Below are 14732 nucleotides of genomic sequence, written 5' to 3'. Positions count from 1 at the left end.
ACATGGTATACCTGGACCACACACGTGCGCACGCTCGAAAACAACAACTGATATATTTTTAAAGTTTCAATTAATGGAGATTCAGTGTTTAAAACCAGTTTAAAACTAGGATCAAAATGTCTTATAAGTTGCCCTAACTATTATTTTTTAGTTCCATTTCTGGTTTTCTGCCATTTTACTGATGTAGTACTAGTATTATTGATACTATTACAGCATGTATTAAAATTTTGAACTAGCTTTTATCTTAATATTTTCAGTTTTCATTTTAATAATTTTGTTATGCGTTTCTGTCATTTATATTGGGGCTTGTTTATTAATATTTCTATATGTCTTTATTTTTATATTAGTTTTAGTAATTTTATTATTCAAGTTATTTGCCAATGCAATATTTACATATTTTCATCTAACATTTATATTTTACTTAAGCTTTATTTAACAGTATAGTAGTTTTAGTTAACAATGCAACAAAAATAGCAATGTTTTGCAAAAAAAAGCAAGCAATGCTGGCTAATAATGACAGGGAGAATGTGTTGCAAATGACACAAGCAAGACTTGAATTCACGTTGGAATATGCACACTATCTGCCAGGCCACGTCTTCAACACACTGATCGGTTTTAAACAAGTTTAACATTGGGCACAAAATAGTTAGTGCATAAAGATTCCATGTTAAAGCAAGGTTTAACATTCACACTATCAACTCTGTTGCCCACTCTTTCCATTAATCTGATTACAATATAGCATGACTCTACATGCATCTTTCATTGGCAGAATAATGAACTTCAATTAGAAGCAAAAAAAAAAAAAAGGGGAAAAGATGCCAGCTGATAATTCAAAAAGAAGAAACGAAAAGGCCTTAGCATGTGGACATTTCAGGTTTTATAATGTTTTTTTTTTCAGGCTCAAATCAAGCCATAAAGTATACACTGCTTCTGTGAAAGCAGGAATTTAAAAACACAATACTCACAAGCTTCTTTGATGGAATAGTTCCCTGAATGAATGAAGACAATATAAAAGAAACATGAATAAAATGAAAAATGAGTGTAATGAAAATTACAGGGTGGTAAATTTTGTGTTAAAATGAATTAACCTGTGCATGAACCAGCACATCACTGAAGAGGATGAACCAGCTGGCAGAGAATCTTCCAGCATTCTGTAACGTCAGAGCTTTATTACTGCTCTCACAAACCAGACGACGAGACGGCTTACGCAGGGATTCCTGAGAAAGAGAATGTCACGTAAAGAGAACGGAGACACATAACGTGTGCAAATGAATCCACCCGGCCACACACAGGTTTCCACATTAACTAAACAGAAATATATCTGAAACTTATGTGGTCATATCTGACACTATTTAGTCTTGCAGCACGTTGAGCAATTCAACTTCATTAAAGGAAATAGTAACTAGGCCAACTTAACCACATTATACAGTGGAAGTAATATACTGTACAGTCACAAGTACAGGGAGGGAAATGAACACCAGCCAAACACTGGTACATTTTCAGAGTGGCGGATTATATTGCATTATGCGTGAACCACTACAGCAGGCCAAGATTTCTTATTATTAGTTGATTATTAAAACAATTCTCGTATTGACCCAGAAACTGTTGCTTAGTAAAGACAACATATGTGGTAAGAATGAAAAGTTCATCTAATTTGCTACTTGCCTTGATCTTAGTAGATTGTTACTGCAAGTACTCTTCACACGCACTCATTTTATAGGGATGTAACGATTAACCGCGAGCCGGTTGAAAATCGATTCAAATATGTGACGATTCAAATCGGTTGAGATGCTAAACAAATCGCAATTCATTTAGAGGTAGGAGTTTATATGAATGTATGTCTGAAGGGAACTTAGTCTTTAAAAAAGTTTAGATGGTATTTTTTCTTTTTATAATGCAGCGTTGCTTTGCTTCGTTTACAGCCGAAACCAAGCAAATGCTTTAAGCGCCACCTGCTGGCAGAGAGTGTATCTGCGTCTCATTCAGTTCGTCTGCTGTTTCTGTTTCATGCAGACATTTTTGTATGTATAGTTTCACAAAACTGAAGTCAAACCATTCTATTTTTGCTTCAAATTTCAAAATTATACAATCTAATTTAGATTAAAAACTGCTCATGTTGCATGTATGCAGCATCTTTGTTTGGATCGTGATTAAAATGCAGTAGTTGCCTCTCATTTTAAATGGAAAGAGCACAGACAAAGCCTTATTTTGTTTATATGAAGAGATATATTTTATGTGTGTTATTTATTTGATTTGGAGCTTGTTTTAAAATTTCAATTTAGTTTTGTAAAAATAAAAGGACACATTTAATTTATAATTTGTCTTAAATCTCATTTTGTAAAAAAAAAATAGTGAATCGAATCATGAAATCAAATTCGTGATTCGAATCGAATCGTGAGTTGAGTGAATCGTTACATCTCTACTCATTAATGAGGGTGTTTTCACGCTGAGAATTTTGTTATATATGTGAATGCTTAAAGCATCAGCTGTCAAAACTTCATATGCTTTTTGTGTTCGCTCAACTTCATTTACAAATGAATTATTTTTTGCATTTGAATGGAAACATTTAAAATGGCTGCTGGGCAAACAAGCGAATCTTACTGCACAGAAAAGTTTGTAAAACATTAAAGGGGTCATATGATGCGATTTCAAGTTTTCCTTTCTCTTTGGAGTGTTACAAGCTGATTGTGCATAGATAAGATCCCTGAAGTTGCAAAGACTAAAGTCTCAAAACCAAAGAGATATTCTTTATCAAAGTTAAGACTCTGCCACGCCCCCCTAAAACGGCTCGTTCTAACACGCCCCCACATATCTACCTCACTATGTGGAAATATTAGCATAATGCCGCCCAAATGTGCACGCAAAGAAAGAAGGCGTGGTTTCAGTAACCGCAGTTAGTGTTGAAGCAGCATGTCAGGGAGACGCTGTGTGTTTCAGTGCGAAAGCAAAAGCACTTTATTTGGCCTTCCAGAAGTAGATGCATTTAGGAATCTTTAAGATCACTTACAACAGAACAGCAATGCATTTTATGGACGACCGTTTCGTGAACCTAGGAGAGGAGGTAATTCTGACTTTGCTATGACAATCTGGCGCTTCTGAATCAGCTACTGTTTTGTTATTAGTTTAAGTATTTGCTATTGTTCAAATGCGGAGTTTTGCGCATCGTGTGTGAGTGTGTGTGCGCGCGGTGTGTGTGAGAGAGAGAGCGAGAGCGGGGGGGGGGGCGTCACATCACAGTAAGAAAGATGAAGCTCGCGATTATGGTAAGGGGCGTTACATTTCCGATGAGTGCTTGCGGTGTTCGGCCAATCACAATGCACTGGGTCAGCTGGCCAATCAGAGCAGACTGCGCTTGTCGGAAGGACGGACTTTATAGAAAACGAAGCGTTTGAGAGAGGCGGGGCATAGAGGACCTACAATAATGTACAGTATTTGAAAAAGAATGTGTTTTTTGAACATTAAAGCATGTCAACATATTCTGTTACACCAAATACACAAAATAATGATCTTTAAAAAAGCATCATATGACCCCTTTCAAATGTTAGACAGCACACCTAACTATTGTGAATTTAACTAAAGAGCAAGACATGCAGCAAGATAGAAGCAAATTGACGTTATTGTGAAACAAAAATACAATTCAGTTGGAGGATATACTGTAGAAAAGTTTGGGGTCAGTAAGTTTTTATAAAGGAATTAATACTTTTACTCAGCAAGGATGCATTAATCAAAACTGATGTTACAAAAGATTTCTATTTCAAATAAATGCTATTCTTTTGAAATTTATATTCAACAAAGAATCCTGAAAACTGTAAAACAGTACAATACTGTAAAACAGTAAAATATTTCTTAAGCATCAAATGATCATGTGACACTTAAGACTAGAATAATGGCTGCTGCAAATTCAGCTTTGCCAATACAGGAATACATTCCATTTTAAAATATATATATATACAAATAAAAAAAATCTAATAATGTTTTATAATATTTCTATTTTAAATTGCAATAATATATCACAATATTTCTGTTTTATTGTACTTTTGATTAAATACATTTTGATTAAATAAATAGACTTCTTTCCAACCCCAAACGGTAATGTACGTAGTCCTTCATATACGAGCATGTTGCTATCCAACAAAAACAACAGCTATGGGAGCTGCACAGTGACCTGGCAGACAGGTACTACTGCACATCACCAGAAGCCAGGACTGCAACTAATTATTCACATTCTGCACCATACCGAATTCTTCCCTTTGAAGTTCTTCCAGAAATTGAAAGTGGCCTCAGCATCTCTTCTCTGCTTGCTGACAAGGCAGGCTAAAGCTTCATATTTGGAGCAGCCATTTTGAATCCAATCATATTCCTCAGTGTTCTAAAAAATAAAAGATTATGTTATGTATTTTTATGCCACTTTCATTCCTTTAAAGAGCATAGTGAAAATAATTTTCTTACCACTTCAAAGCAGTGGGCTAGTTTTAGAAGTAATCTGTTATACCCATGCAGGTGCTGCAAGGGCATATAAAACAAGTTGACTAACAGATCATAGGGTGATGCATTCTTCTCCTTGGACTCTAGCAGAGTCTGTATTAACTCCAGCTTCTTCCCAAAGCATTCTCTGAAGAAACAGATCATGCATGACCAAATATATTATTTGCATATATTATAATGATGCCCATAGATGATACATTAATGAGTATGACAACGCACTGTGAGGGCTTCAGCAATGACTGGAATCCTCCCATAACAAGAAAGTTTCCTACTGGATCGCTGTACCTGAGGATAAACATCATCACTGATGTTATCATAGAGATTTGAAAATATAAAAGATGTTAACGTCTCTTGAGTTTGAATACTTACTCTTTATACGTGTCCATGAAAATGTCTGTGCTCTTGATCAAGACCAGTGTTTTGATCACTTTGCCTCGCTGCAGGAAGTTGGTGAGGGATACCGAGTGCTGTCCTGTCAGATGGCAAAGCTTGCTGAAACTACCAGCCATCTCTTGAAACAGCAACATGGAGGACTGACCCAGAGACAAGGCCAAACTTGCTACATTACAACAGAGTGGGTACAAACAATATAAAAAAACAGTAACAATCCACAAATTCAAAACAAAATGTGCAATGAGTAAAACAATCTGTTACATACCACGGGCTAGAAGGGGGCTCAGGATTTTGCTCTTCACCTTACTGAGGGTGCAGTAGAATTTCCTCTCTGCTGAAGCTAGTTCATGGATTGTAGCTATGAAACCCATCGCGTTTTGATCGGCCAAAGCCAAACAATTCAGTCCTCCCCCAAACACTTTACTCACATAGCCAATCTAAACAAAGGACACAGACAAATTAGAGTAAATTGCGACTTTACATAACAGTAAATCACAATAAAATGAATGTGATTACCTTCCAGTATATTATACATTAACCAATCACTGATACTTGCTGGGAAAATTATGTATTCAAGTGTATCTAAAGCAGTTTCAATTCATTATTTATATACTATTATAGATTTGATCAACATTTTGAATTAAATTTTTATATATGTCTTCATTTTTATTTTTATTTGTAGTTGTAATTTTGTTATGTGTTTTTCTATTACATTGTTTGTAAAAATATTTACAAATACTTTGATTTCGTTTTTATTTCGGTGTAAGCATGAGTTTTTAGTGCTGTCAAACGATTAATCGCATCCAAAATAAAAGTTTTTGTTTACATAATATATATATGCGTGTACTGTGTACATTTATTATGTATATATAAATACACACACATGCATGTATATATTTAAGAAAAATTTTATGTTTATATAATATATTTATATATAACAAATTGAATATACATTTATAAATACGAATATAAATGTATGCATTTAAATACATGTAAATATTTTAAATATATATACTGTATGTGTGTGTATTTATATATACACAATACTCATACACAGTACACATACATATATTATGTAAACAAAAACTTTTATTTTGGATGCGATTAATCATTTGACGGCACTAGTTTATTTAATTTTATTCATTTAATAGTTATTTTTAGTAGTTCAATGAATTTCACTTGACACAGCAACATTTCCAATTTTAATTTAGTTTTTCATCTAAGACTGCTATTTTCTTTTAGATTTATTAACAAAAATACATCAAATAATATAATTAAAAGTAGTTTTATTTTTAGATGTATTTTGGAAGGCCTATTTTTTTTTGGCTATTTTGTTATTATTTAAAAAAAAATATTTAATCATTAATATTTTTTTCTTTGTCACTGATTTTGTGCTATGTTTTGTAATGGTGTACTCTACAGTGAAGCAGGATGGCTTCAGATAATTTATGTTTAATTGTGTAACACTAATAAATGTAGATGTTATTTTGCTAACAGCCTACACACAGTAAAAATAAATAACTCTATCAACAGAATAAATGGTCATAACGGTCTGTACGAACATTCATGCAGAAGGGCAGAAGGGTGGGCGTCTGGGTGTAGGTCCCGGAGAGGGGATGAGCGCTGTCAGTGCTCTCCAGCACCTGCTCTCCGCTGTAGTACAGTATGGGCTGGTAACAGTCTCCATCAGCCAGCAGCAAAGTGTGCGTTTGCCCTGCTGCCACGTCCCATACACGGATACCCTCAGAAATCTATCGTCACACAAAAGCGCATTAATTTTAATACAGGGAACTGTATGCCTTAAAAGGGAAGGTCTGCAGAAAAAATGATTGCATATCATCAATAAATTACCATGGCGAGATTAGGAACTGTGCTAGGAGCATTTATACGACCCAGCTGTCCAAATTTGTCACTTCCCCAGGAATAAACCTGTGAGAGAGAAGAAATACACACTTATTGTTATGAGGAAGAGGTGACAGAAGAGAACAGAAACATTTGTTATACGGTACTATATAACTATATACTAATAGTTAAACTATTAATAATTATTTTTGCTTATCGTAATAAAGATGAAATATAAATACTTAAAAAGCTTAAATGGAAATTAGACATGTTGCTTTGGCATGTAACAGAAATAACTAAGTTTAAGTTGAAGTATTACAATTTTTAAAATTAAACAAAAATATATTGAAGCTATAGTAAATTTTAAAAAAGGAAAAAAATGACAACAAAATTGCAAAACATATAAACTAAAAAGTAAATGGTAAAGTATATAAATAAAACTAAAATTACAGTGGCCTAAACATTCAAAACAGACCTAACGTAAGCTACAAGGTGTTCAATCATATGCAACTTCACTGTATTTAACAGCCAAATTCAAGGAGCAGCACTACACTACTACTTACAATAATGAGACAAGAGCCTCTGATAAGAGAAGTTGCTGTTATCATAATGGCAATCATGACAAGCAGGATTGTGCTTATGTTTTGACAGCTGGTAGGGTAACATTAGTTAGCTACCTAGTACCTACTTAAAGTTTTTACAAAGCAAAGAATCCCATTCAAATGCAATACTACAGTTTTCTGATATAATTTTTTTTTTTAACATTTAAAATGACAGAAATGAAACTCAGGCTGCTGTTACATCACTTGCAAGGCTTTAAGGGATTATTACAGTAGTCATTTCCTTATAAATATACAGTCTTGTACTTTGCATCTTTTTTATATTTTTGTATGTATATTTTTGCTATGAACCAGTTCAGGCCTAAAACGCCTTACTGAATAATTTTGAAGACACTGTTGCAGTCTATAATCGAAAGGAGAAATATTCTGAAGTCCCTCTCTACCTGGCATTGAGCTGTCAGTGCCAATGAGTGATTTGCTCCAGCAGTGATCTTGACAACTTCCTTTTTACTTAAGCTCTTGATGCAGAGAGGCTGTAACCTGTAGGAGGAAAACCAAAATATGTTTCCAGTCATGCACTGTGGTCAAGGACATGAACAGTTAAACATAAACAAAACACTTATGTGTTTATGAGGGCTCTAATGTACCTGGGCAAATAGTCTCCATGACCTAGCTGACCTTCCTGGCCCCTCCCCCAACTCCACACCTCAGTGTAGAGGGAAGGAAGGAGATTTCTGCATTCTGAGGTAGTAGTAGTAGTCCTGGCACCTACTACAGCTCTTAAATGGTTGGTTCGATGACTACCAGAAGGTGACACTGAAATTCAACAGCGTATTAAAAATACTCTTCATGCAAATAGCCAAATAAATAAACTGAATTTCTACAACCTTAAGTTTTTAAAGGGAGAGTTCACCCAAAAATAATAATTCTGTAATTTCTGTAAAAAATTACTTAAACCTGGAACCTAAACAGTTTTGGTGACCTTTAACTTCCATTGTATAGACAAAAACACTTCTCAAAATATCTAATTTTGTGTTCTAAAGAATAAGTGGCAAGTGTCCATGTTGCACGTTACATGTACTTACTATTATAATAACAATAAATTATGCATAATTACATGCAAGTAACACTAAATCCTAACCCTACCTATATGGTAAGTACATGTAGGTTAATTAATGTATATTTACACTGTAACAAGGACAACTTAAAATAAAGTGTAAGCAAGTAAGTCATACAGGTTTGGAACAACATGAGGGTGAGTAAATTATAACACAATGTTCACTTTTGGGTGAACTATCAATTAAAAGTGCACTCGGTAACTTTTTGTCTCGTTGACCAATATGACAGTGCTCTTGGAAATACGGTCAATGTGGATGCAGCATCATGCAAAAGTAAAGCTTTCAGTAACCGATGCCATTGCAGAAATACCCTGTGTGCAGTCGATTCATTTCTTCTGCAAGTGAAAGTGTTTTGCATAAAAAAATGCATATGATTTAAATAGTAGCAAGTTAAAGTACATAGTATTTGGCAGGTCATATGTGACCCTGGACCACAAAACCAGTCATAAGTAGCACGGCCATATTTGTAGCAATAAATCAACAATACACTGTATGGGTCAAAATTATCGATTTTTTTTTTTATGCAAAAAATCATTAGGATATTAAGTAAAGGTTATGTTCCATGAAGATATTTTGTAAATTTCCTACCGTAAATATATCAAAACCTAATTTTTGATTAGTAATATGCATTGATAAGAACTTCATTTGGACAACTTTAAAGGCAATTTTCTCAATAATTGGATTTTTTACATCCTCAGATTCCAGATATTCAAATAGTTGTATCTCGGCCAAATATACAATGGAAAGCTTATTTATTCAGCTGTCATGTGATGTGTAAATCTCTATTTCAAAAAAATTGACACTTATGACTGGTTTTGTGCTCCAAGGTCACATATGTTCTTACCATTGCTCAACAATATGGATGGCAAGCTGAAGCCAGTTGATGAAAAATTTACTGCATGGTTACTGAAAAATGTACATTCATTTATTTTGCTAATTTAAATGTTTTTTTTCTTTCTTGCATTTCTACATTGGTTTTGCAAATTCTGCTCATTTCTCACCACTATAATAATATCCAGTTGGCTAACGCCCACAATACCTGGAGAGAAGCCAGGTAAAGACCCTCTGCGATTACGTGCTTCAGCATCCTCTAACGTGATGTCCGTCAGACTGGTGCTCTTCTTGACTTGAAGAGGATCTGCTGGACAGAAGTCCATTCCAGCTGCCCCTCCTCCCTCCTCACAAGACTCAAATAAACATCCATTGCTAATCACGTGGTCACTGATGTAAACGCCTCCATCCACACTTGAGTGCAGTGAAGAATCATCAGAAGTGGAATCCAGTGTTGGTATTAAATGGAGAGAGTGTTTCCGGTCTGTGACAGTATCTGATGCACAGCGTTGTCTGTATCTGATATCAGTTCGACTCAGTGCTGGTGAAGAGGGACATAGTGTAAGCTCATCACTTTGGTCTGATCGCAAAGGACATGTAAGTGACGACTGACGGCTCGGAGGATGGGAACCTCCCAAAGAGGTGGCCTCGGGCTGCTCGGCGAGGGTCTGGTCTGAAATTCTTTTGAGGTAGTCTGTCAGAGCTTGCTCATCAGGGTAGGGATTGCTTTTGGTTCGTCGTAGACGTGCATGTCCGGTTTCAGATAAGGCAGGGACTGGTTGAGACTCCTGGCTTGTTGTATTTTGCTGAGATCTGTCTGAAAAACCTGAGTCTTCGCAGATGTTCTTCAATGTCAACGGGGATACTTCGAAGTGGGGTGAGGAGTTTTTGCTTTGTGGTGTCTGGGCTGGAGAACTCTGTCCTGACCTTCGACCTTCTTTAGAATCAGTCAGTTCCACTCCAAGTGGGCAGTAATGCTCATCAGAGATAACAACATGGTCATCCTTGCCAGTCATGGTGTAAAGGCTCGGCTTACACTGCCCACATCTATCCCGAGCTTGCTGACTGTACTCTGGGGGAGAAATAATCTGAACCAGAGCCAGGCTGTGAAACCCACCACAAGCGATCTGAACCACATATCTTCCCACAAGATGCTCCACTTTCTGGGGTTTCCATACCGGGAATATATTGGTGACTAGTCCCAGCTGGCAGCCACTACCCCATGCCCACACCTCCTGCTTTCTTGACAGGGCCAGAGTGTGCTGCGCTCCGCAGGCTACATTCAGGACTTGGACCAGTTGCGGAGGATGGATCTCGCCATCCACCACATTAACGGGAGTGGGACTGGGTACCTGGTCCATTCCAGAGACGCCACACTGGCCATGAGAGTTCTCCCCCCACATGTGGATGAGGCCATCCTCCGTTACAGCAGAACAGTGATAGCTGCCCGCTGACACAGAGATCACACACTGACCGCTCAGGGCGCTCTCTATAACAGGGCCGGCAGGCTGAGATTCGACTCGTTTCCATGGCTGCTCGCCAAAATTATACACATGCCCATCTGAGAGAGAAACATGTTTGACAATTACACAATACTGTCCAAGAGACCAGTCTTCAGTCAGATCAGTCAGGAAGAAGGATTGGTACTATTACTAAATAAATAAATACAATTAAACAGAAAATTTATGAGAAAATACAATTTCCTGCAGATTAAAACAACATATTTAAGGGGCCAGAAGAGGGTGAAACACAGCCATGAAAATGTAAAATTTTACTGATTTGTTACAAAACAAAAACTCAACTAATATATCTCAGAGGAATAAATTAAATGAAAAACTATAAAAGATCAATTTTATCCTACGACGTATAAATTCCATACACCTCGCAGAATCTGCAAACTTTAAAAAAAGATGAAGACATGTATATTTTTCTTATTCTGTCTAAAGCTCATATTTTAATACTGTCTTTCAGAAGTTAAACTAGATACTTACATGTTTCCCAAACGGTAAAAAAAGAAAAAGTACCCTGATCATCAACTTCAAAAAGACTTCTCTTTCCTCATGTTACTTTCTTGAGCATCAATGAATGCCCAAAACGTTTGCGACTGTTGTGTTATGATGAGTGCCTCAGTTGTCCTTACGGTGAAAAGATGGATCTCAAAATCATACAGTACTGACAAAAACATGCCATTTTTAAGATCCTTCTTATTCATTTTTTTTTAAATCCCAGATTTTCCAGATTCTGCAAGGTGCATGTAAACTCTTGACTACAACAGTATGCAACTGAATTATGTGGTCATTTCATCTTCATTTACAGCTTGCTTCTGACCTTCTGTCAGCAGAAGTCCATGTAAAGTCCCCAGTGCAGCATGAAGCACTGGCCTGGACAGCAGCAGTCTCTCTGGGGTCACCCTGCAGAAATAGCCCTGCCATCTGTAGAGCACACCTTTCTCTCTAGAGCCCTCCTCTTCTCCAGAGCTGGAACTGAGTAACTGATGCAAAGAGCTGGGTAAACATTCCCAAAAATTAATTGTGCGTTCAAATGGACGGGAAAATAACAGCATGCCGGTTTGTAACGAGACAGCAGCGAATAAATAATGACAGAAAGCACTTTCAAATAGTAACACATTATAACAGAAATGAGTACACACCAGCGCTGTTCCTCCATCGGCATGATTTAATCCATTTCAGACGGTGTGACAGCCACTCCAGCATCTAAATGACATAAAATAGTGATTTAAAACGGACTTCACAAGCGAAAGTAACTGACACACGCCCTTACTAACACTTACAAGCACTGACGAGATGTTTATCGAAATTCAGCTTCTGACACATTAAAACCGCCCAAGAGAGTAAACAGAAAGTTGTTAAGCTCGTTTAAGTTCAATAAGCGTAACGTACTTACAAAACTGTGCACACTGTTTTTTTAGAGAAACGTAACATCTTGCGGTAGCTTACGTGAGAATGGCTGTCCGCTTTTGATATCTAAAAAAAATGCTCGCGACTCAACTTGAAGTTTGTTGTGGGAACGACGGAAAGCGCGGAGGGTCATAGTAGTCTCATTGTACAGATTTAGGAAACGCGAATGTTGTCTGAAAATCATGTAAAACTTTATTATTCCGATTTCTTTAACCTTGGAGATGCATGTATAATCAGGAAACTGTGAAAATAGTTGATTAAATGTAAATAAAGGTCAAATGCAACTGTTATGGGAACACGTTGCAGCAACGCTCTTTTGAGCAGCACACTGTTTTGAATTTGAATTTTATTTTTGTGTTTATTTAAATTGGTGTGTGTTGGTATTTTGGCAATCCAAAGTATTATTTCAAGCAATCCAACCAATAAAATTGCTTTCAAATTGATATTGGTATCATTAAATATGCCATTTAGATGAAGGATAGTGTGTATTTTCATTAAAGAAAATCATTAAAACAATAAAGAAAATCATAAACAAATGTGATGAGTGCATGTAATCGTAAAAGTCGTTCAGAAACTCACTTCACAACAAATCATTTGCGTTTGTTTGAGACATTTGAAACAAAAATGTGTAACATATTTTAATATTTCACATTCTAATAGCGTTGACCAGTTAACCATTCAGCATTTACAACGTTTTTCATTTAACCTAAGTATTTACACCTGTAAAGACATGTTCAGAAAAATATTTTTTGATTGTTTGTTAAACGTTTAGACAAAATATAATAGCCTACGATATAGTTTGCATATGTGTGTTTTGTTGTGCATCACATCAGGCTTTTATGGCTCATTAATATAGTGAAAATATGAAGAAAAAAACTTGTTAAAAAATTTCTATCAATATAAAAGTTATTCTTACATTTACTTTATAAACAAACAGTAAAGATTTCACAGCAAAAAGGCCACTGTCAATCAGACGACAAAAGGGACATAGCTGTTTGTGTGCAACAGGTTTTACAGCAAAGTTTTGATCCAGTTGATCATTTGGAGGCCTTAGAAATTTGCATATCATATATGCAACAGTAGGCTTTTTCTCCATCCTCCTGCATGCATAACATTCTCCGCATTCTAAGCATTTCTGAGGCCCTATGTGGTTTAACATTCTACTGTCCATCAAAGAGACCCCATGCTTAAGAGCCATTAATTACGACTCAGCAATAGTGCAGACTCACGTGTCACTCTGAATCATACAAATACTACGAGGATTAAAAGCATGATATGATAAAATTAGAAAAGTGTGAAACTTCTTGTCATCATGGTGACTGTTCATGGGTTTTTTTCTTCATCAGGAAAATGCAATGTGCTTCGCCAGCAGGGGGCACAACACTACTAGTACATTTATATTAGCTGAAATCTCTTTCACGTCGAAGTATACCATGAACTATCCTGTAATGGTTTCATGGCTAATAAAGTTAGTCCTCTGAGATTTGGCTGGTCAAAGGCGTAGCACCTCACTTGAAATGGTAGTGAAATGGTTACACCCCTACTCTTTACGAGAAGGGCTATGGGATTTTTTGTGACCACAGAGAGTCAGGACCTCGTCTCATCCGAAGGACGTTGCTTTTTGACAGTATAGTGTCCCCATCACTGTACTGGGGCGTTAGGACCCACACAGACCACAGGGTGAGCACCCCCTGCTGGCCTCACTAACACCTCTTCCAGCAGCAACCTAGTTTTCCCAGGAGGTCTCCCATCCAGGTACTGACCAGGCTCAACCCTGCTTAGCTTCAGTGGGCAATCAGTCTTGGGCTGCAGGGTGATATGGCTGTGGCATGTGGCTGTGGTTTCTCCTATAATGCCTGATGAGGTTAGAGAGCACCTGGCAAGAGATCAGAGACAATTCCTTCATCCAGAATCTCTCCAGACCCTTCAATCCCTCACATAACGCTAAAACCTACCTTATGTCATAACTTCCAAATGACCTCAGTTTTTGCCCAACAAACCAAAACAACAGCAACAAAACTGAAACGATCTGTCTGACAGAACAAGACTCAGACAACCACACTCTAAAAAACCATAATATCACATAAAAGTTGTCTTGGAGGAGGAAAAAAAGGACAACAGCAAGTAACATAAAATAGAAAACAGTAAAACGACTTGGGTTTGGGGAGGAGAAACCACGAGCAGTAAAAAAGCCAGCGAAGGATTGGCAGGTATAAGATATCTCTGCAGGACACCCGCAGGAGCCCAGAGTCTCACACGCACACCCTCCACATCTCCTCCCCGAAGCTCTCGTTCGTGATCTCAGCTTGTTTTCGCTTTTAGTGTTTTCTATATAAAACACACAACTTTGCCCTGTGGAACTTGGCCCTACATTTTAGTATGTGTGGTCATAAACACTAACACGGAATGTTGGGAGAGGAAAGGGGTGTGTGTGTGTGTGTGTGAGAGAGAGAGAGAGAGAGAGAGAGAGAGGGCATGTAGGTTGAACTTCACAACACATCTGTCCTGCTTCTGTAAGTGGACCCATCAGGCCGTGCAGACTCAAGCATGTGTAATGGTCACCTTGTCTGTTTAGACCAATTAGT

General features: G+C 37.0%; 1 protein-coding gene across 1 annotated transcript in view; it reads right to left on the bottom strand.

Moving 5' to 3' along the window:
- The window catches only part of als2a (alsin Rho guanine nucleotide exchange factor ALS2 a), a 29905-nt gene extending 17681 nt beyond the window's left edge, over positions 1 to 12224 (bottom strand). Inside the window, 15 exon segments of the mRNA XM_016287301.1 lie at positions 966 to 989; positions 1089 to 1217; positions 4238 to 4369; positions 4450 to 4612; positions 4705 to 4770; positions 4855 to 5044; positions 5144 to 5315; positions 6441 to 6629; positions 6730 to 6807; positions 7724 to 7820; positions 7928 to 8096; positions 9438 to 10790; positions 11558 to 11733; positions 11880 to 11943; positions 12021 to 12224. Coding sequence (XP_016142787.1) covers positions 966 to 989; positions 1089 to 1217; positions 4238 to 4369; positions 4450 to 4612; positions 4705 to 4770; positions 4855 to 5044; positions 5144 to 5315; positions 6441 to 6629; positions 6730 to 6807; positions 7724 to 7820; positions 7928 to 8096; positions 9438 to 10790; positions 11558 to 11733; positions 11880 to 11902 — 2961 coding nt within the window. The 5' untranslated portion in view covers positions 11903 to 11943; positions 12021 to 12224.
- Between the last annotated feature and the right edge of the window lie 2508 nt (positions 12225 to 14732).

This window comes from Sinocyclocheilus grahami, unplaced genomic scaffold (genome assembly GCF_001515645.1).
Source record: "Sinocyclocheilus grahami isolate Dianchi unplaced genomic scaffold, SAMN03320097.WGS_v1.1 scaffold220.1, whole genome shotgun sequence".
Lineage (NCBI taxonomy): Eukaryota > Metazoa > Chordata > Actinopteri > Cypriniformes > Cyprinidae > Sinocyclocheilus > Sinocyclocheilus grahami.
Note: the sequence above shows the minus strand (reverse complement) of the source record. Positions and strands in the feature narration are given on the sequence as shown.